At 47.4% G+C, this 21,531-nt stretch overlaps 1 protein-coding gene across 14 annotated transcripts in view; it reads right to left on the reverse strand.

Moving 5' to 3' along the window:
* Positions 1 to 21,531, reverse strand: part of Klc1 (kinesin light chain 1) — a 56,863-nt gene that overhangs the window by 16,461 nt on the left and 18,871 nt on the right. For 4 of the 14 annotated variants that reach the window (XM_041633236.1, XM_041633231.1, XM_041633238.1 and 1 more), the window contains exons 3-13: positions 19,163 to 19,393; positions 17,862 to 17,940; positions 16,743 to 16,968; positions 14,920 to 15,007; positions 14,318 to 14,419; positions 10,728 to 10,901; positions 10,540 to 10,639; positions 8,682 to 8,731; positions 8,534 to 8,601; positions 6,580 to 6,688; positions 4,276 to 4,410 (exon numbers count right to left, since the gene is read on the reverse strand). In XM_041633236.1, the coding sequence (XP_041489170.1) occupies positions 4,276 to 4,410; positions 6,580 to 6,688; positions 8,534 to 8,601; positions 8,682 to 8,731; positions 10,540 to 10,639; positions 10,728 to 10,901; positions 14,318 to 14,419; positions 14,920 to 15,007; positions 16,743 to 16,968; positions 17,862 to 17,940; positions 19,163 to 19,393 (1,362 nt within the window). Of the gene's footprint in view, positions 1 to 4,248; positions 4,411 to 6,579; positions 6,689 to 8,533; positions 8,602 to 8,681; positions 8,732 to 10,539; positions 10,640 to 10,727; positions 10,902 to 14,317; positions 14,420 to 14,919; positions 15,008 to 16,742; positions 16,969 to 17,861; positions 17,941 to 19,162; positions 19,394 to 21,531 lie in introns of all 14 variants that reach the window. The other 10 variants (XM_041633233.1, XM_041633229.1, XM_041633239.1 and 7 more) reach the window with 3 other exon arrangements.

Genomic DNA, 21,531 nt, shown 5'->3' on the forward strand with positions numbered 1-21,531 from the left:
CATGTTAGTCCTGAGGATTAAATTCAGGTCACTTGAGTGGCAAGTGTCTTTACCCACTGAGCGATTTTGCAAGCTCTCAGATAAGTCACCGAAGACGCTGACTTTAGTATTACCTCTGTGCAGTAGAACTGTAGAGGGGGTACTTCTATAACTTCTTTTAGTATATTCTAGTTGCCTCCTTAGCATAACTTTTCATAAATAAAGATCTACTCTGAATTAACAGTTACCTCATTTCCTAATAACCTTCAATAAGAATTTAGTAATTAAAACTGTGAAAGTCAAGCCTGGTGGCACATGCCTTTAATTCCAGAGTTCAGGAGTCAGAGGCAGGCAGATCTCTGTGTTCCAGCCAACCAGGGCTACACTGTAAAACCTTTTCTCAAAAATCAACAAAACAGGTGGCGCACACCTTTAATCCCAGCACTCGGGTGGCAGACACAGGTGAATCTGTGAGTTCGAAGCCAGTCTAATCTACCACATATTGAGTTCCAGGACAGCCAGGGCTACCTAGAGAGACCCAATCTCAAAAATAAACAGCATGTGGAGGACAGGCAGTGGTGGCGCACACCTGTAATCCCAGCACTAGGGAGGCAGAGGCAGGCGGATCTCTGTGAGTTCGAGGTCAGCCTGATCTACAGAGTGAGTTCCAGGACAGCTAGGGCTACACAGAGAAACCTGTCTCAAGAAAAAAGCAAAAACAAACAAACCAACATCTAGAAGTCAGGCACTGTGGTACAGGTCTATGATCCCCATGGCTGGGATGCTAACACATGAAGAGCAGGAGTCTGAGACCAGTCTAGGTCACATAGTAGCACCCTGTCTCAAACAAAACAGTAACACTGGCAGGATACAGCTCAGTCATAGAGCCCTTCCTTCCATGTGATGATTTAATCTTCAGTACTGAGCAGCGGGCGTGTGCATGTACTCATGCTCTCGTGCTCTTTCTCGGGCGCACGCACACACACACAAACATGCACACACGCACGCACGCGTGCGCACTGTAGAAATCTCGTCACAAGAGCAATGTGAAATAAGAGGAGATGGGCAAGAGGCTCCTTCTTAGGAGCCCAGGAAAAAAGGGCAGCAAGCTGTCCTTAGGAGCTCAGGGTCCACGGAGAAGGAAAGCACGTGGTGCTGCACCTGTGACCATCAGGACGACGTCAGCAGGATGACTTTACAAAAGGCAGCCCAATGTTGCTCCACGTCAGCTGGAACCGAGTGCCCATGACGACAGACACGGAATCCCACAGACAGAGGCTAACTAAAATAAGGAAACTTACTTATACCTAGGAAAGGGTATGTGGCCACAAAATGCCTACTTTCTCGGAAATGCACCCTACTAGAGATGACCTGCTATGGCAGTATCTGACAGAGCCACAGCTCATACCTCAGTAAGCCTGAGGGAGCCCCGTTTTCGTGAAGTGCCATCACCATCACCATGACACACGCTGGTGAGGAAGACCTGTACTCCCAGACAGGTCTCCTGCAGGGTCAAGAGCCTGGCTTAAATTGGCCTAAGAACCCTCCGTGTCTTCATGCCTCGCTCTCCTCCTCTGCCAGCACATGGGCCAGCTCCTGCAGAGCCATGGTTAATACCCAGCAAGCCTTGTTTTGACAAATGTTATCCTGCTTTAAATGCTACTTCTGAATGCTGAGGAACAGCTTCCTGTGGCTCAATCACCATCGTGTTCCTGGGAGCACACTGTGGCTGATATAACTGCCTGAGGGAACAGAGGACGGAGCAGTTCAGTATTTTAAAGAGCACTGGAATCTTTTAAAAACCTACAATTTAGAAAAACATATAGTCATCCTCCTGAATATTAACCTTCATCAGGCGATGAAAGGAGACAGAGACAGAGAACCACATTGGAGCACCGGACTAAAATCTCAAGGTCCAAATCAGGAGCAGAAGGAGAGAGAGCACGAGCAAGGAACTCAGGACCGCGCGGGGTGCACCCACACACTGAGACAATGGGGATGTTCTATCGGGAACTCACCAAGGCCAGCTGGCCTGGGTCTGAAAAAGCATGGGATAAAACCGGACTCGCTGAACATAGTGGACAATGAGGACTACTGAGAACTCAAGAACAATGGCAATGGGTTTTTGATCCTACTGCACGTACTGGCTTTGTGGGAGCCTAGGCAGTTTGGATGCTCACCTTACTAGACCTGGATGGAGGTGGGTGGTCCTTGGACTTCCCACAGGTCAGGGAACCCTGACTGCTCTTCGGGCTAATGAGGGAGGGGGGCTTGATCGGGGGAGGGGGAGGGAAATGGGAGGTGGTGGCGGGGAGGAGGCAGAAATCTTTAATAAATAAATAAAAATAAATAAAAAAATAAAAATAAAACCTACAATTTTAGCCAGGTGGGGGTGGCCCAAAATTTTAATTCCAGCACTTGGGAGACAAGAGGCAGGCAGATCTCTGAGATCAAGGCCAACCTGGTCTATGTAGCAAGTTTCAGGCCAGTCAGGGCTACATAGAAAATATGACTACGGGACAGCATATGATACAGCTCAGCGGGAGGAACTTACCCAGCATACGGATGCCCTATAGTCAATACCCAGTAGCATAAAAATAAAAAATGAAACGAAGTATGATTTTAAGCTGAGCATATTGTGCACATATATTGAGTATATTAATCCCAGAAGGCTGAGGATTCCAAATTCAAGGACAACTTGGACTATATACTAAAATTCAAAATAAACAAGGCTATGGACAGAGCTCAGTGACAGAACATTGGCCTAACATGCACAAAGCCCTGAGTTCATGAGTTCAATCCCAGTGTACACTCGTGTATGCCGTGTGTGTGGGGGGGGGGACGGGACAGGAGCATGAGGAAGAAAAGTCCGCTCTGAGAGAAGCATTGCTCTACCACAGCCTGGTGGGGAAAAGTCCCAAGTGCCCTCCCCTGCAGGGAAAAAGCATCACCACTTCTTCCCCGTGTGTCCTCAATGCAGATGTGGACTCTGGGTTGTTGACAATGTCATTGACATAGGACTCACATACATACAGACCTAGAAATACTGTCTCAATGGAGAGCTCCCCCAGAATATCACTCAAGAGCATTAAAATCTGTAAGCAAGCCACTGGCCACCAAGCAGGACAAGCCCTTTGGACAAAGCATGCAGGAACTGGAACCAACAGTAAGAGGAAAGTACACAGCTCTGACAGGACAGGCACTGACAGGCATCCCCAGGCCTCTGCTGCAGTTTGGGACCACTGCCCAACAAGACTCAATAGTAGAGTGGATGCTGACTGGCTGTCTTGGCACAGAAGAATCTAAAACAAGAAAGCTGCTACACAGAAAGAAAGAATGTTCCTCCTGAACTCTAGCTACTAATATTTGTACATGATGTAGAATCAAGATACTGGCTCCTCCCAAACTGTTCCGGCTAGGTAAAGTCTGGAGTCAGTCATTCCAAGGAGAAGGACAGACTGTAAGGAAGTCCCAAGCTACAATTTGACAAAACCACACAATGACAACTAACCACACTATCAGTGCAACTTAAGGACGTCAATGATATCCCTGGCGAGCTGAATTTGCTTACACTCTCCCTGAGGAAAGGTCCAAAGACAGCAGCCCACCATCCGCATCTTCCCCCACATTACAGAAACCCACTTGAAGGCAGAAAGCAGTTGGTAAGGATGTCCCGGGGAGGGCTGGGGAGCAGATCCACACAGCCCTCACATAGCTGCTTGTTTCACACCCAAGCAGGGGTTCTAAGCCAAAGCTGGGACACCTGTCAAGTGGATATGACGCTTAGGACCACTGAGGCAGAGTGGAGAACTGCTCCTACGGCTGTTGCTGAGCTGCTCTCTGAAAAGCAGCTCCCACTGCACAGCATCTCCCTTCAAGGCTCTCTAGCAGCTTCAGGGCGGCCTCCTCAGTGACGTCAGGAGCACTGAGTTAGCAAGGAAATGGGCAGGTTAGGAAAGCTAGTTAGTTGTCAGCCAGCCCCATCCCTAGGTTACAGGAAGTCAGACTATGGGCTAGGTTTACAGCCAGGATGCGCAATCAGCATGCACACATGCGCTACAAGAGGCCAGTCAGCTTTCATGGACTCCTGAAGGAAACCACTGCCAGCAACACAGCTTCAGGATTAGCAGAAGTTAGAAACTTACAGAAAGCTTCCCTGGTGCTTAATTTGCGAAAAGTGGAGGGTCTAGCGTGAGACAGAACAGCCAGCAAGTGCTGCTGGGGGCAGGTCGGCGTTCCCGAGTGCAGCCAGCTGTGTACTGTACTTACCCCATTCCACTCTACGCTCATACTCACTTCCTCCCCTCCGTCAGGGCCACTCTCGTACTTGACCACGTCCACGTTGAGACTCTCCCGGCTCCTCCGCTTCTCCATATTCTCAGGGTCATTCAGCACTTCAGCCACTCTCTGTTTGTGAACAGTGTCAAGACCCTATGAGCCAGCGGGGAGAACGGTGCGACCCATTAGCACTTACATCTCACAAGACTTCTCAGACTTGGGACAAAGAGTCCAATTCCTTTATCTACTTACTGCTGCTATTACTGGGGACATGCCTGACACAAAGCCATGTGGAAGAGGTCAACGGGTATCAGTGAGTTGGTTGGTTCTCTCCTGCCACCCTCATGCAGGTTTATGGGGAACAGAACTCAGGCTGGCAGGCTTGCATAGCAAACTCCTTTACCCACTAAGCTCTCATTATAAAAACTGGCCCCACAGATATCAATTCTTAAGTCACCAAGGCAAAGTCAGATCAGTTGTTCCTGGGGACGGGATTTAGGCTTTCTAGGGTCATAGGGAGGGGTGTGAGTTATATATCGCCAAAACTCAGGAGCATACACACAGGTGTGCAAACTGTACTCCATGTAAGCAAGCTAGTGCAATGGCACACCCGTAACCTCAGCAGTGATAGGATAGAGTTCAGGGCCAGCCTGGTTACATAGGGCCTAGACTTAAAACAAAACAAGTGCTGTATGCAAATACGGAGTTCCAGGTAATGATGGACACACTAGAATGTCTGGGCTGGAAATGCACCTAACTAAGTGATCGCCCAGCATGCACACTGGGTCTGTCACCAACACCACACACACCAGCCTCAATGGGTACACCCACAATCTCAGCACTTGGGAGGGAGGGACGGGCAAGAAGACCAGAGGCTCAGGGCTGACCTCTGCTAGAGTTTGAGACAGTCTAGGAAACCAGACAGTCCGTCTCAGATAGCAACAATTAACCCCAATGCATCCTCCACATCTCTCCCTGCTATGTGTGCCACTACGCTCCTGCGAGAACTTGTCCCATTCCAAGCTTCTGTGGCTGCCGGGCAGGAAGTGTCCTCAGGAGAGCATTCACACGTCCTTCCTCAGGACCTTCATGACCCCTGTGGCTCCTCTTGCTAAAACGCAGCCTGCAATCTAGAGCAAGGCCTGGATGCAGACCGTGCTCTAGGGAGAGAGTCCCACAGCTGATGACACAAGCCACAGAGCACCTGACCTATACCCAGGACCACAGGGGCAGCACCAAGGGCTCTGCTTGTCCGCCAGCCCACAACACAGTACTTCACTCAGCTGTGGATACAAGGAGAGCACCATTCTGTCCTTTCTTTCCTTTCCATCTATCTTTTTAGTTTTTGACACAAGGTCTCCTATAACACCAGGTTGGTCTCAAATGTTCACTTGTTCTACCGCAGCCTTCTGAGGACTCAGATTACAGACCACCACGTCTGGGCCTTTTGAAAATTTTAGATAAATAAAATTATGTTGCTAAATATAACGAGAGGGTGATGAGGAACGTGCATCAAAACACATGATACAAGTGCATGATGAAAAGGCCACACCCATGTTTGGTCGTGACAGGGTCTCTCTATCCAGGCTGTGCTGGGACTGAAGGTACATGACCCGCCACGCCCAGCAAACCCATGCTCTTTTGTTTTTTGTTTCATTTCTTTCAGGGTCCATTTTGTTTTGTTTTGTGCTTGAGACAGGATCTCTCTATGTAGCCCTGACTGAACTGGAACTCACTACTTAGAACAGGGTGTCCATAAACTCACAGAGATCCTCCTGCTTCTACCACCAAAATCCTGGGATTAAAGGTTTGAGCCACCAGACTCAGACCCCAGACCCAGATTATTTTACATTTGAAATTTTTTATTTGTGTGTGTATATGTATGAACAGTCAGGGTTACAAAGCAAAATCCTGTCTCCAAAATAAATACAGACAGGCGATAGTAGAGAGACAGACAGACAGACAGACAGATGATAGATAGTAGATAGATGAGAGATAATAGATGGATAGATAGATGATAGATGGATGGATAGATGGATAGATGATGGATGGATAGATAGATAGATAGATAGATAGATAGATGATGGATGGATGATGGATGGATGATGGATGGATGATAGATAGATAGATAGATAGATAGATAGATAGATAGATAGATGATTGACAGACTCTTTTTTCCTGCAGTGCTGGGGATCAAGTCCACAGTCCTGTGACTATGACAAGTGTTCCTCAGAGTCTAAGCCAGAATCAAGCTTTCAATAACAGCCACATAAAAGGCTATCACAGTTCCACCAGAGTAGTCTGCAGAAGTGACGGGCACACCTGTTTACGTGACCTCATGGCAGCTTCTTCCAACGTTTCAGCAGCTTCAAATTTCCCCTGCCGTCGGTAAAGTGCTCCAAGGTTTTTCAAAGTGGTTGTGACAGTAGGACTACAAGAATGCAAAAACACAGCCCCATTAAGTGTGGGTCTCAGGACAGTCACCATCAACAGCACATCTGATCTGTGTGTTCTGTGGGCATGTAGCAACTCTCCAGCTCTAGTGGCACAGCCAGGCAGTGGTTTGGATCACACTTTGCTCTGGAACAGGACACTAAGGACAGTGCTACACCCTTCTGAAAGACATTTGCCATTCAAGCAGCCTGATGCCCAGTGCTGCTGGCCCCTACAGCTCTCTACAGAAACCCCTACAGCATTCTTCCAGAGACTGGCCACTCACAAACTCCTGGCATGGCCACAGAAACATGTAGCTAGTCTACCCAGTAGTCAGCAGATTCCCCTGCAGGCAAAACTTGGTCTGTGCCGGGTTATTTCGTGCCTCACCAGAGCTCCTGACCTGACAGCTATGGCAGACACTGTAAAGGAAACAAGGGCTGGAGACAGAATGGAAGTGTGGCCATAATAGACAGAGAAGTCTTGCTAAAGTTGGAAGTATGGGGCTGTGAAGATTCTCAGTGGGTCAACTACAACGCAATCATGAGGGCCTAAGTTTGGATCCCCAGTGTTTACATAAGAGCCAAGCATGGAGGCATATGCTTATAACCACACACTGGAGGAGTGGAGACAGGTGGGTATCACTCTGTGGCCAGCCAGTCTAGTCAAAACACAGGATCCAGGTTCAGGGAGAGACCCTGTCTCAAAAACTTACACAGAGAGCAATAAAAGATCTAAACATCAATGTTACTCTGGCCTCCACATACACATCCATGGGCAAGGGCACCTGTACACACGTGTATCTACAAAAGGTCAGAAATAGGCCAGTATGATGGTGTGCCTGTGTAATCCTAGCACTCAGGAAGCTGAGACAGAAAGAGCAAGAGCTTAAGGTCAAGACCTCCTCACCAAATAAAATGCAAAGTTAGAAATAAGGCAGACCCGCTTTGGTATAGATCTGTATCTTGAGGTATTTCCCTCTCGTTAATGATAGGCATTCATACAGAAATAGAGATGGCATCCTGCATGTCCCTCAGTCAGGTGCACATAAGAGAAGGAAAGATGAATTTCACCTACTGCAGCAAGTGCAATGGGGACCCAAAGGAAGACTATGACAAACCAGGGTCAGACACGTGTCCTCGTGTAGCTGATAGGAAAGAAGCTAAGACTACAGCCGTCAGCAAGTTTCTAGGCCAGCAGCAGGTATGGATGGGTACAGGAGCAGAGTCTAGAGGGGCCCCACACTTACTGCAGAGTACATCACCCTGTGCAGACAGAAGGGTTGGCTAAGGACTGGCTTCCAGGCCCACGTGCCAAGTGCTACAGAGTTGCTGAAGGCTCCTCAGTATGTGTCCCCTGCTCCTGCAGCTAGACATTTGTGATAAAGAATGCTGATGGCCAGCACCCGCACTGCTGCAATGAGTGGGTGTGGAGGTAAATATGAATGATCTTATGACAAAAACAGGTTTTTAAGTTATTTCTTGCCTTTTTTTTTAAGCAGGGACTCACTATACAGCCCTGGCTAAACTCCCTATATTAACTATATAACTATAAACTAACAATATTAACCTCAGACTCACAAAGATCCTTCTGCATCTGGCTCTCACGTACTAGGATTAGAGGCATTATTATTAGCATGTGTAATACATGTGTGTAAGCACACATGAGCATAAGCCTCATGTGGAGGTTAGAGGACAAGCTTGTGTTCATGTCAGCTCCTAGGCGCAAACTCGGGCTATGGCTTTTATGGCAAGCCCCTCTACCTGCTGAGCATCCCACAGCTCGATGACTAAGCTTTGAGGAAATAGGGGACCATGTGTCTGGATTTGGCGGGCAGACTTACCTATCCACTTTGCAGGCTTTGTACCAGCCACCGTACTCTCCAAAAGACGCCCCGTCCTTCTGCTTCCCCTAATTGCAACAGAGAATTAGGATGAATGCAGACTGACTGCAGTCCATCCAATCAGAGCCCTCACAGTGCACAGCCTTACTTTGCACTCTTCCCTCTCCTCGGCGTGCATCCAGATGGGCTTGTTCTCATCTAGGGAAGAAAACACAGGACTTTATAAGTTGAAGAATAAGAAAACTGGAGCCAAATGAGATGGTGCACACCTTTAACCCCAGCACTTGGGAGACAGGCAGGCAGAAGGCTGAGTTCCAGAACAGCCTGGTCTACAAAGGAGTTCCAAGAAAGTCAAGGCTACATAGTAACCACTGAGCAGTGACTGCAAGGTTTTATCTTGTTGCTTATATGAGCCTTCTTAGGAATTTTCCGTTTTTCATAGGTGTATACATGTCAGACATATGTGGGAGTGAGCATGCACATGCTGAATATACACATGGAGGCGCCACGTTGGTGCCTGGAGTCCTCCTAGCCCTCTTTCTGGTGTACTCAGTGAGGCAGGGCCTCTCAACAAGCCCAGAACGCAATAACACAGCTTGTCTCTGGCCAGCTTGCACCGGAGAGTCTGTTCCCTCTTCTGAGGCGACCGTACCTGCCTGGCATCTCTATGCCTGGGGATTGGAACATGGCGAGCACCTAACCACTCATCCTCTCCCTGGCCTAATTCTGACAGGAAAACTCTACCCAGGGTACCAGAAGGCGACAGTTATGTCTCACATTGAGGATGTCAAATGAGACTCTGTAACATCCATACACATAAAAATAATTTTTAGCATAAATAACAAATGCTTAAGTGAAAGAAAACCACATGTGTGCATGCGATAATTAACAGGAATTCCCTCTGGATCACCCTGTGAACTTTCCCACACACTCAAAATTCTAGCTCAATGTTTCATGTGAGATTCTGTCAAGAAAATAAACACAAAAAATGTTTTAGACTCAGCAATTTTAAGATTTATTATATATTTATGTGCATGGTGCTCTGTCTACATGCACATCTGCACTCCAGAAGAGAGCGTCTGATCCCATCTCTGGCAGTTGTGAGCTGCCATGCAGGTGCTGGGAACTGAACTCAGGACCTCTGAAAGAGCAGTCAGTGCCTTAACTACTGAGTCATCTCTCCAGGCCCTGATTCAGCAATTTCAATTCTATAAAATACATATTTCAGCTGGGCGGTGGTGGCGCACGCCTTTAATCCCAGCACTCGGGAGGCAGAGGCAGGCGGATCTATGTGAGTTTGAGGCCAGCCTGGTCTACAAGAGCTAGTTCCAGGACAGGAACCAAAAGCTATGGAGAAACCCTGTCTCCAAAAAAAAAAAATACATACGAGGGTTAGCAGGGCAAGCAGGACCACACCTGTCTCCTGAGGCGCAGACCAGCACCAGCACACCCATACTTTCTCCACACATTGTACACTAAACACCTGTCGTGTCTGAAGGGTGTAGAAGAGATGGGGCCTTGTCTCCTGTGACAAACACACAAGTCCAGGGCACAGTGGGGAATTTATTTGCCACAGGTCCCCAGGGTGGACGGAAAACTAGACAGGATGATGACTCTAAGCAAAGATTCTGGAGTTGCTGGCAGAGCCGTGTCTGAAGCAAGCACAGACTCTGTAAAGTGCACTTGTGAAAGGGCATGAGAGGAGGTGGCTTCACTGGGCTGCGGACAGCACCCAGGCACACTGCAGTCAGGACCCCTCCCTAACGTTCATTCACTGAGTAGGAAGTTACAAGCAAACTCCCAATTAAATGCTTTCTTTTATAAATTGACTTGGTCATGGTGTCCCTTACAGCAATAGAAAAGTAACTACGACAATATAAAATAGTAAAATCTTTAAAAGGGTAGGGTGAGCATGCTGTGGGGACTAGGGCATAATTGCCAATTCAAGTTGGAAACCACTTTTTTAAATACATACAATCAATACATTTGCTTAGAATACTTCTTACCATCCACAGAACCAAACTCCCGTTCATGTGCACGGGTGAGAATCTCCTTGTACAGCGTTTCTGCTTGTTTAAACTTCCCTTGTTTCAGATAACAGGAGGCCTTCAAATAAAACACAGCACTCAGCGCCTTCACAGAAACACAGCTGGATTTTTATCTGCAGGGGACTCACGGCCCATCTGGAACATACCAGGTTATTCTTCGTCTTGGCCACATTTGGGTCGTCGGGCCCTAGCTTTGTCTGATAGATCTCCAGGGCCCTCTGGTAGTAATACTCCACCTCCTCATACTTGCCCTGGTTCTGGCACAGCAAGGCCAAGTTGTTTAACTGCTTGGCCACATCCGGGTGATCTTTTCCTAGCACCTGGAGTGAAGAACAGTCAATCAGAAACACCATCCGTCCCACTGCCTACCCTCCTGCAGAAAGCCCTTCTAGAGATTAGCTTACGTGCTCCACATGCAGGCTGGAAACCCTCATGGGACTCTCACACCACATCACAAAAGAGCAGCTGGAGTCTGACCTCAGCCAGAGGGAAGGGAAGGGTGAGCACTCACGTCCTTAGCTCCTTTATTTTCAGATGGGAAAACACATGCTGGCCTTGATTCACTAAGCAGCCAGGGATGCCCGAGAGCTTCAGATTCTCCTGCCTCTACCCACCAAGTGCTGGGATGACAGGCCTGTGAGCCACCATACCTGGCTCTGTTTGTTTTTGTTTTGGCTGGGATTGGGGGGAGGGGTCCCTCACAGGCTAGCCTAGAATTCACTATCTAACTCAGGCTTGTTGTGAACTCTTGTCAGTCCAGTCTCGGCATCTCGGGTGCTGGGAAGGTCTAAGCTTCCATACTCCTTAGCCGCTTTGTCTGCTAAGGAAGCTTAGATGCATGAAATGCTGAGTCCAGTTGTGTGCCTTCCTCCAGTCAGCCCTTTAATATGGAATCATCACCCAGGACCTCAGTGAGGGCATCCCTACATCTAATGCCAATTAGTCTTCCCAGTCTCCTCTGGCTGCCTCATAAACATACCTGCTGTCTCACTGCCAAAAATCCTCCTGCTAATCCTTGCCTTGCCTAATCCTTCCCCTAGAATACAAACTCAGCAGGGCAAGGGCTCTGTGTCTTTCCCACCTCGGCATCTTCCTAGAAACGGTGCCTGACGCAAGTGGCAAGTGAAGAACAAACTCGTTTATTTCCCTCCAAACCCTGGTCAAGTACTGGCGGTGGTGGAGCACGCCTTTAGTCCCAGCACTAGGGAGGCAGAGGCAGGAGGATCTCTGTGAGTTCTGGGCCAGCCTGATCTACAGAGTGAGTTCCGGAACAGCCAGGGCTACACAGAAAGATCTTGTCTCAGAAAAACAAACAAAACTGGTAAAGAACTGGTCTTCTGGGGCTGGAGAGATGGCTCAGAGGTTAAGAGCATTGCCTGCTCTTCCAAAGGTACTGAGTTCAATTCCTGGCAACCACATGGTGGTTCACAACCATCTGTAAAGAGGTCTGGTGCCCTCTCCTGGCCTGCAGGCATACACACAGACAGAATATTGTATACATAATAAATAAATAAATATTAAAAAAAAAAGAACTGGTCTTCTTAGCACTGAGCCCTGCTCCTACACATGGCCAACCCCTTTCCACATGCCCTACCCTCCCTCCTCCAAAACTGTGAAGTCAGCAAGTCAGGACTCAGCTCACAAAGCTTCCCTGGAAAGCTGATTCAACACCAAGCCCCAGCTGGAGGAGTCCTGCCCCCTCCTCTCCTGCGGCTCTATCCTACAGCTGATAGATAAGCCCGAGCAGTCAAGGGACTGTGCTTCTGCAACAATTTCTACACGAGGCACTTTAATAAATTTGTTATCTTTCTTTCTTCAACCCTCCCCCCCCCCCCCCCTTTGAAACAGGACTTTGCTGTTTTGAAACAGAACTTTACTAGTCTCTAGACTAGCACTGGGCTTCTGAACTTAATAAAGAATTCAGACCGACCACGGTCATGTGCCAAATACCTGCTGAATTGGCAGGTCACCTTCTAGGTCTTCTAACTCTTGACCCCTCTGTGCTGACCTGCTTCTGACCTAGCCTGCACAAATCCAACACTTTCATTTAGTAAGTGTGCAGGTAACTGAACAATAAAATGCTACCTATGTGGGCCAGAGAAAGGGCTCAGTGGTTAAGAGCACTTGATGCTCTTGCAGAGGACCTGGGTTCTATTCTCTGCCATCCACATGTGGTTCACAACCATCTATAACTTCAGTTCCAAGGGATCCACTGTCATCTTCTGATGTCTGAGGGTACTATACATGCATGTGGCACACAGCCATACATGAAGACAAAATATACACACATAAAGTGAATACATCTAATAAAATTAAAATATTATCTATATGTTTGATAATCCTTGCCATATGGTTCAAAATTAAATGATCACTTCCTAGTATCACTGATAAACAACTTCAAGAAACACCAAGCTGGGGCTGGAGAGATGGTCCAGTGATTAGAAGCACCAGCTGCTCTTCCAGAGGAGCTAGGTTCAATTCCCAGCATCCACATGGCAGCTGATAACTGTCCATTAAGTCCAGTTTCAAGGGATCTGGAACCCTCTTCCAACCTCTGTTGACACCAAGCACACAAAACACTCATACACACAGAATAAAAATAAATAATAAAAGGAAAAAAAAACCACCAAGTTGAACTGTGACTTTCAGTCCCCCAGACCATCATCCCGTCTAGTTTTCCATCCACCCTGGGGGCCTGTGGCAAACAAATTCCCCACTCTGCCCTGGACTTGTATGTTTATCACAGGAGACAAGGCCCCATCTCTTCTACACCCTTCAGACACGACAGGTGTACAATGTGTGGAGAAAGTGTGGGTATGCTGGTGCTGGTCTGCGCCTCAGGAGACCTGCTTGCCCTGCTAACCCTCACCGTGCGGGGAGGACGTGCAGTGAAATACAAAGAGTCATTTAAGATTTATGTATTTGTATGAGTGTTTTGCCTTCATGTATGTCTGTGCACTAGATGCACACTTGGTGCCCAATGAATTCAGAAGAAAACTTTGGATCCCCCAGAACTGGAGTTACTTACAGACAGCTATGAACACCACGTGGGTGCTGGGAATTGAACTTGAGTCTTCTGTAAGAGTAGCCAGTGCTCTTAACCACTGAGCCATTTCTCCAGCCCCAGTAAACTTATTCTTGTTTATTTTAGAGACAGAGTCTCTGTGTAGTCCTGACTATCTAACTATGTAGATCAGGCTGGCCTTAAACTCACAGAGATCCACCTGCCTCTGCCTCCTAAGTGCTGAGATCAAAGGCATGCACCATTACACCTGATCATAAAGTAAATCTATTCTTTTTTCTTTGGTTGGTTTTTGCTTTTTGTTTTGTTTTTTTGAGACAGGGTTTTTCTGCGTAGCAGTTCTCCTGGCTGTCCTAGAACTCGCTTTTAAACCAGGCTGGCCTTGAATTCACAGATCCACCTGCCTCTGCCTCTCAAGTGCTGAGATTACAGGTGTGTACCACCACTGCCCAGCTATAAACTTATTTTTAAACTGAAATTTCTTTAATGACAAGTGCATACCACCACTGAAATGGAGACGCTGCATTGCCCACCTGCCACTTGGACCCTGATCAACAGCAGGAAGCAGCCACCCTTAACACAATCCCACGTGGCAGGCTTCTGTCTTTCAAGGTGAGTCACTGTAAGTAACTGAACATAACAACACCTCACAGTGCTCAGCTCTCACACTGTGGAATGACCACCTTCCCAGAAAACGATTCTGCTGCCCCATACCTTCTCTCTAATCTCCAAGGCTCGTTTACAGAGTGGCTCGGCCTCTTTGTACTTCCCTCGTTTACCATAGAGTACTGCAAGGTTGTTCAGAGTCGCGGCCACCTGCCAAGACAGAGGGCACAACAAGCTGCTGCTGTAAGAGATGCCACAGGAAGGGGAGTCCCAGATGCCCCCACATGCACGTGACACATTCATCACATCAGAGGGATTTGCTACAAAACAGATCACTGAAATGAAACAAAGCAACATGATCTTGATTTTTCAATTGTTCTTCAATCAGCAAAGCCAACAAAACAGACCTCTGTGCAAATCTCACCACTCTATAAAAAGACAACATGAATTCTTGGGAACAAATCTAGAAAAGGACATGCGATTTGATTTTGGATCAAAGTGAAGTGAGCCAGTGATCTGAGGAGGTGACCTTACAAATCAGAAGTGACCGAGTGTATGAGCATGTCACTACCTGAGCAGGCCCTACTGGTGCCATCTGGGACAAGGTGGCTCTCAGACCCTCCCCGTTGACCTCGACATTGGCATGAGCTGGACAAAAATGTATTGGGGAAAAGCAAGTGTAAACGGCTGGAAGAAGCAAGCATACACACCGCGGGGTGGTCTCTGCCCAGGGTTTTCTCACGGATAGCCAGGGCGTCGTTCAGGAGATTGGCTGCGTCTTTGTACTTGTTCTGATCCCTAAACCAAAACACATGTCAGTGTTCAGCTGGAGGTCTAGCCAACCGTCTGCTGACACTGACGACTGAACCCCCAGCGTTCAGGCATGCTAAGCATTTTCTCTACTACAAGCCAGCCTGAATCTTTTTTTTAAATAATTTATCTTTATTTTATGTGCATCGGTGTTTTGCCTGCATGTCTGTCTGTGTGAGGCTGTCAGATTCCCTGGAACTGGAGTTACAAACAGTTGTGAGCATTCATGTGGGTGCTGGGAATTGAACCCAGGTCCTCTGGAAGAGCAGTCAGTGCTCTTAACCATAGAGCCATCTCTCCAGCCCGGAGCCTAAATGCAATTTTGAAACTCCCTGCAGTGCTGACCTAAGGAGGCAGCCCAGAGCAGTGGACAGAGTCTATGTGTGGATCAGACAGAACGGGATCTCTGCCAGCAGCAGTCAACCGAAATCACAAGTTGGTAGAGACCCATACCTGTCCTAAACCTGCTCAGTCAGGAGCTCAGGGACCAACCAAGCACAGTGAGACTGAAACCTACCAGGAAGTTCAGATTAAAAGTGAAAATTTTATGGCCAGGCAGTGGTAGCACACACTGTAATCCCAGCACTCGGGAGGCAGAGGAAGACGAATCTCTATGTGTTCAATGCCAACCTGATCAACAGAGCTAGTTCCAGGACAGCCAGAGCTGTTACATAGAGAAACCCTGTCTTGAAAAACCAAGTAAATGTATGTATGTGTATGTAAACTCAAAGAAATATATATTGAAACAAAATCTGACAATACTAACAAGAAGGATAAAATGACCAACACTCCCCACAGGGAAGCACTGCCCAGGTGCAAAAAGGGCCACCACTCCACTAAAAGGGACCGCGCTCCTCTAAAAAGCATTTGGGCAAAGTATACTAAGAACTGGCAAAGGGCCAGAAGGTGGTGGCGCACGCCTTTAATCCCAGCACTCGGGAGGCAGAGGCAGGCGGATCTATGTGAGTTCGACGCCAGCCTGGTCTACAAAAACTAGTTCCAGGACAGGCTCCAAAACTACAGAGAAACCCTGTCTCACTTCTTTTCCTCAGTTTTTGCTTTTAAGAACTTGCCCTTCATCCAACCTCAAGTTTTCCCAGAGTTTAATGTGTTTTGTACATATGTCCCACTCTCCCCATGACTAATTATACCTCAATAAATATCTTTCTTTGGGAAAAAAAAAAAAAAACAAAGAACTGGCAAAGGTTTAAATGAGAACCCATTTTGGGAGATTGTCCTAATGGAAAATGTCCTGGAAGACAGCTCAGAGGTTAAGAGCACTTGCTCCGAGGAGAACCCAGGTTTGGTCCCAGCACCCACATGGTAATTCACAACCATCTGTAACCCAGTTCCAGGAGACTGGGGGCCTCTTCTGACCTCCAAGGGTACTGCACACACATGGTGCACATATACAAACTGGCAAAACACATGTACACATAAAGTAGATTTTTAAAAGAAGTCAAAAATGGATACGTTGGTCAGTGTAGAAAGGCATAAGTGGCTACTATGGAAGCGGTGGCCCAGTGGCTATAGGCAGCACCTTCTCTGGTCCCATGAGACCCCAATCACCGAGTTGGCTGAACAGTCTAAATTAACTGCTGGCTGTTTGAAGTGGATGGGAAGTCTGGAAAGCTGTTTCATAGACGTTTATGAAACACTGCAAAAAGCAGGCTGGTTCAAAGCTGCCTCTCAGAAAGTCTAATGCAGTAAGCCAAGGACTAGCCTGTACACCAGGGCCAGGATGTTGAGCATGGTGGCCACATCGGGGTGGTCATGGCCAGAAGTCTTCTCCAGGTCCTCCAGGGCCTGCTTGCAGAGGGGCACCGCCACCTCATAACGTCCCTGTGACGCATACTGGATCACCAGGTTGTGGAGCGTACGAAGCCGTGCTGGGATCTCATAGCCCCCCTGCTGGGCGGCGGCTGCAGCGCTGCTGTGTTGCTGCTGGACTGCATAGAGAAGGTGCATGGCAGAGTGGTTAGGACACAGCGGGTCACACTTCACCCCACATCCTAGTTCCAAGTCAGTGCATACTCTAACTCAAACTTCCTGGGTAATCCCTGAGCAAGCCAGAAGATAACAGCCTGCAGACTGATTGCTCCAGGTGAGAAACTAAAGGAAAAGTAGGCAGCTCTGACTTCTGGAACCTTGCAAAGACTCACAGCTCTGTCCACTGTGGTCTGGCCTCTAGACTAATATTCGAACACATACTATCTGCTTTAGAGTTTGGGGAAACAGGCAATCATCCAGGAGAGGTAGAACATGCCTACAGTTCCAGCATTGAGAAGGACGAGGAGACAGAAGAATTAAGAGTCTGAGCTCAGTCGTTAAGAGTAGGCACTTACTGCTCCTCAATGGATTAGGGTTCGGTTCCCAGCACCCACATGGCAGCTCACAACCAGCTGTAATTCCATTTCTAGGGGCTCTGCCACCCTCTTCTGACATCTGTGGCTACCACACAGTGCATATATATAGATGTGTAAATGGAACACTTAGACACAGAAAATAAAGGTTTTTAATCTTTAAAAAAAAAAATGGGGGCCAGGCCTGGTGGCGTACGTCTTTAACCCCAGCACTCAGTAGGCAGAGGCAGGCAGAGCTCTGTGAGTTTGAGGCCAGCCTAGTCTACAGAGTGAGTTCTAGGACAGCCAGGGCAATTACATGGAGAAACCTTATCTTGGGGAAAAAAAAAATTCCAGACTAACCTGGGCTATCATAATGAGACCTTGTGTAATCCCACAGGCTAAGTACAGGCTCCGCAAACTGTGACATGAATGTCCCCAGAGAGAACGCAGCACACATGCAACATGTTCAGTGGCATGGCCACACACGTGCAACTTACTTCCTTGTCCTGGGTCGTCCTCGTCATTTGGGAAGAGATCGTCCAATGGCTCTTTGGCAGAATCAGAGTCTTTGTCCTCCTACAAGAGACCCAGAGCATCACTCCACAGAACCCACGCTGCCTGGGAATCCTTAACATAACATTTCTTCTTATTTACTAGACCAGATAAGCTAGCCAGTTTTTTCAGAATTAAATGTATGATCATCTGTAGCCTGGTTTATCCAACGGTTTAGTAAAGAGCAGTAACTTTGCTAAACTTGCCTACCCTGTCAAGGCCTGCCTGAGGTAACCCCCACCCCAAGAGGAAAAAAAGGAAACAAATAAAAGGAGCAAGGCAGGGTTTGGTGGACTAAAACTGAGGAAACTCGACTACAGGCCGTGGTGTGACACCACAGAGCCTGACTGCGTTTCTAGACCTTAGATCTTCTACTGTTTTCAGATCAAATTCTAGCAGACGAGGGAAGACTTGCTGGAAATCAAAGATGTTTCCTGTTTGCTAAGCAGGAAAAAATGGTACACCTACACCTCCAAGAGCAATAGAGGGGAGGAAGTCCTGGTCTCATGTCTATAGTGGTACACTAGGGCTCCCTGTCAGTTTTACATTGTCTTCACAGTGCACAGAACAGTGACAACATAGTGATGAGGGTGACAGCACTGCCTCTGGAGGGATAAACTGTAAGCAAGTCTCCCTTCTAGAACATCCCCACAGAGATGCACAATGCATTCTCCAAAGACACCAACCATGAAAAGCAATTGAGGACTGTTCAAATGAAAGATGGTCAGGATGGTCAGATGGGGGCAAGAACCGGGGCCACGGCTCAGTGGAAAAGCATTTGTTTATCACATGCACAGCTCCAGTTCCATCTCCATCCCCAAAAAACACAGACACCTACTCAGCTAAGCCAGAGTGCTACTAATGAACCCCACTCAATGAAAAACAAGCCAAAGGAAACAAAGCCCAGAAGCCCAGACGCATCAACTGGAAAGCCAAGTCAGCAGATCTGAGCACAAACATCAGCAACTAAAACCCATCTGTGAACAGAACTGGTAGCAAACTCCCTAGTAAAATGCAAAGACTTGCTCTTATTACTCTGTTCTCTTCCAGACAGGGTCTTGTTATATAGTTCTGTCTGAACTGGTGCACACTATAGAGACCAAGCTAGCCTTGACCTTGCCTGTGCCTCCAAAGTGCTGCCATTACAGGCATGAGCCACCACACCTGGACAAGACTTGCTTTTAGATTGTCTACTGGCACTTCCTGGAGCAGAGCATGGGTACCACACTTGGCAAGAGCCACTCACCGAGGGAGAGATGTCATCGTCGTATTTCTTCAGCTGGTTCATAAACTCCAGATGTTTCTTTTCTTCCTCCAGCTGAGCCACAGACTGCTCACTCTTCTGTAACTTTTGCTGTGTATTGGCCAGTTCATCCCGCAGCCACTGGTTCTCCTGGCACAGACGACGAACCTGAGCACGTAGTTTCTGTTTCTCTGACTCCACGGCATTCAGGTGATTGGACAGGGCCATCATCACCTGATCAAAAGAGATGTTTGCATACTGCAGCCTCTGGAGAAACCTGGGCACATGTGGGCTTCCAGCTCCAGCTCACTCACAGAACTTTCTCTGGGTACATGTAAACAAGACCTGCCATTTACTTCTCCTTTAGCCCTCTGCACGGATTACACACTGAGTGTCACAGTACAAGCTGGAACATCTGCATGCCACTTCTCTGTGAGAGTACCTCCAGCGGACTGGGAATACACATGCCTCCTCTTCTGATCCACTCCGCTTTCTAAGCAGACCAGCCAGCCTAACTGCATGGGCCGTCTTCCACATAAGGGTACATGTGTCCGTTGGAGGGCAGGCAGGTAAGGGGCCAGAGGTGGAGCTGGGAGGGTAGAATGCAAATCATCCTCATCACTAAGGGAAGCATCTCCATAACTACCACCAACTGCTGAAAATACCAGCACAATCCTAGCCATACTAAGGCAACAAGAGGCAGAGGAAGCCAGGAAGCTTTGGCCTTGCCCTCTGCCGGCCATGTATTTGCCTATTCTGGTCATAGCATAGCAACTGGACAACCATCCTTCTAGGTATAAAATATGAAACACTGCCATGCGGTGGTGGCACACTCCTTTAATCGCAACACTCCAGAGGCAGATATGAAATACCATAAGGCAGGCTTTTTCTTATTTCCTTTAAACAAACAAACAAACAAAACTTATCATCTACCAAGCAAAAGAATCCATGTTCCTAACCTTTCAACAACAGAACTTCCACCAAGCCTGACGACCGAAGTCCAATTCCCGGGACCTACGTAGTGGACTCCCATAGGTCGTCTGAACCTTCCTGTGCGTGCCATGACAGGAATGTGCATGCACACACGAAACAGACAAGCCTGTCCTAGTGGTGTAGGCCTTTAAGCCCAGCAGAGGCAAGCAGAGAGCCCTGTATACGTGAGCCTGGTGCATCCAGGGGCATCAGCTAATGGAAAAGGCACTTCTCAGCCTGGAAACCATCTGGAATTCATCTACATGATTTCTGGCTTGAATCTGAAACAGGTAACTAGGAACTAAGTTTGTGTGTCCTGGATGTATTTAACAGACTGTGGTCCTTCAGCCTCTCAGAAGTCTGCTGCATATGACATTTAAATTCCTGCAGGGAACCGTGACCAATCCTGGCAGCGACCTTTGAGGTCTTCAAGATAATGGGGCTCTGCAGATGCCGCTAAGCTGACAAACATCACCCAGAAATCAGCTTTGGACTACAAACTGCTCGGGACAATTTCAAGGCAATTAGCTGAGATGGTGCAGTCAGGACTTCAGATAAATCCTACATGTTCCCATCACACCAAGACTGGACAACAGCTCTCTCTCCCAGGACTTGACGATCATCTCAATTTCCCCAGGGTCTCCTAAAGATGCTGTTACCCCCAGACAACAGGAAGTAATTTTAAGAATACAGTGCCTACATTCCCAAGAGGTTTCTGGCTGTTCAGTGGATTATGGATGCTTATCATCAATTAGGGGGGTTGGTTGCAAGTTGTTAATGGTCATGGTCAGGAAGGAAACTAAGCAAAAGAGGTGAGATTAAGGAATCTCTTTCTGAAAAGATAAAAAAGAGGAGATATAGGAATGATAGGATATAAGGGTAGATTACTGAATCTACTTTTACACTAAAAAATAACTATTAATCTCAAATATTTTACATTGGTATGGATTTTTGCACATTGATACAAATTTAAGATTATTTTTGTTAGACCATACTGTGTGTGTGGTTCTGCTCTTGTTGTTTAAAGTATTGTACTCATGCAGCTCATTTAAAAATGTAAAGTTCTGCTGGGCAGTGGTGGTGCACACCTTTAATCCCAGCACTCGGGAGGCAGAGGCAGGCGGATCTCTGTGAGTTTGAGCCCAGCCTGGCCTACAAGAGCTAGTTCTAGGATAGTCTCCAAAGCCACAGAGAAACCTTGTCTTGAAAAACAAAACAAAACAAACAAACGAACAAAATGTAAAGTTCTAGTCCTTGAAAGCTACTATTATAATTTATTTAGGATAATAAAGAAATGCAAGTTAGGAGTTAGTCATCTATAACAATCAAATTTATAGTTATATTAGGTATGCTTTCAAGGCCAAATAGAGATATATTCTAGATACACAGATGATCTTCAT

This window comes from Microtus oregoni, unplaced genomic scaffold (assembly GCF_018167655.1).
Source record: "Microtus oregoni isolate MIOR12 unplaced genomic scaffold, Mior012 000043F_ref0000047, whole genome shotgun sequence".
Classification (NCBI taxonomy): domain Eukaryota; kingdom Metazoa; phylum Chordata; class Mammalia; order Rodentia; family Cricetidae; genus Microtus; species Microtus oregoni.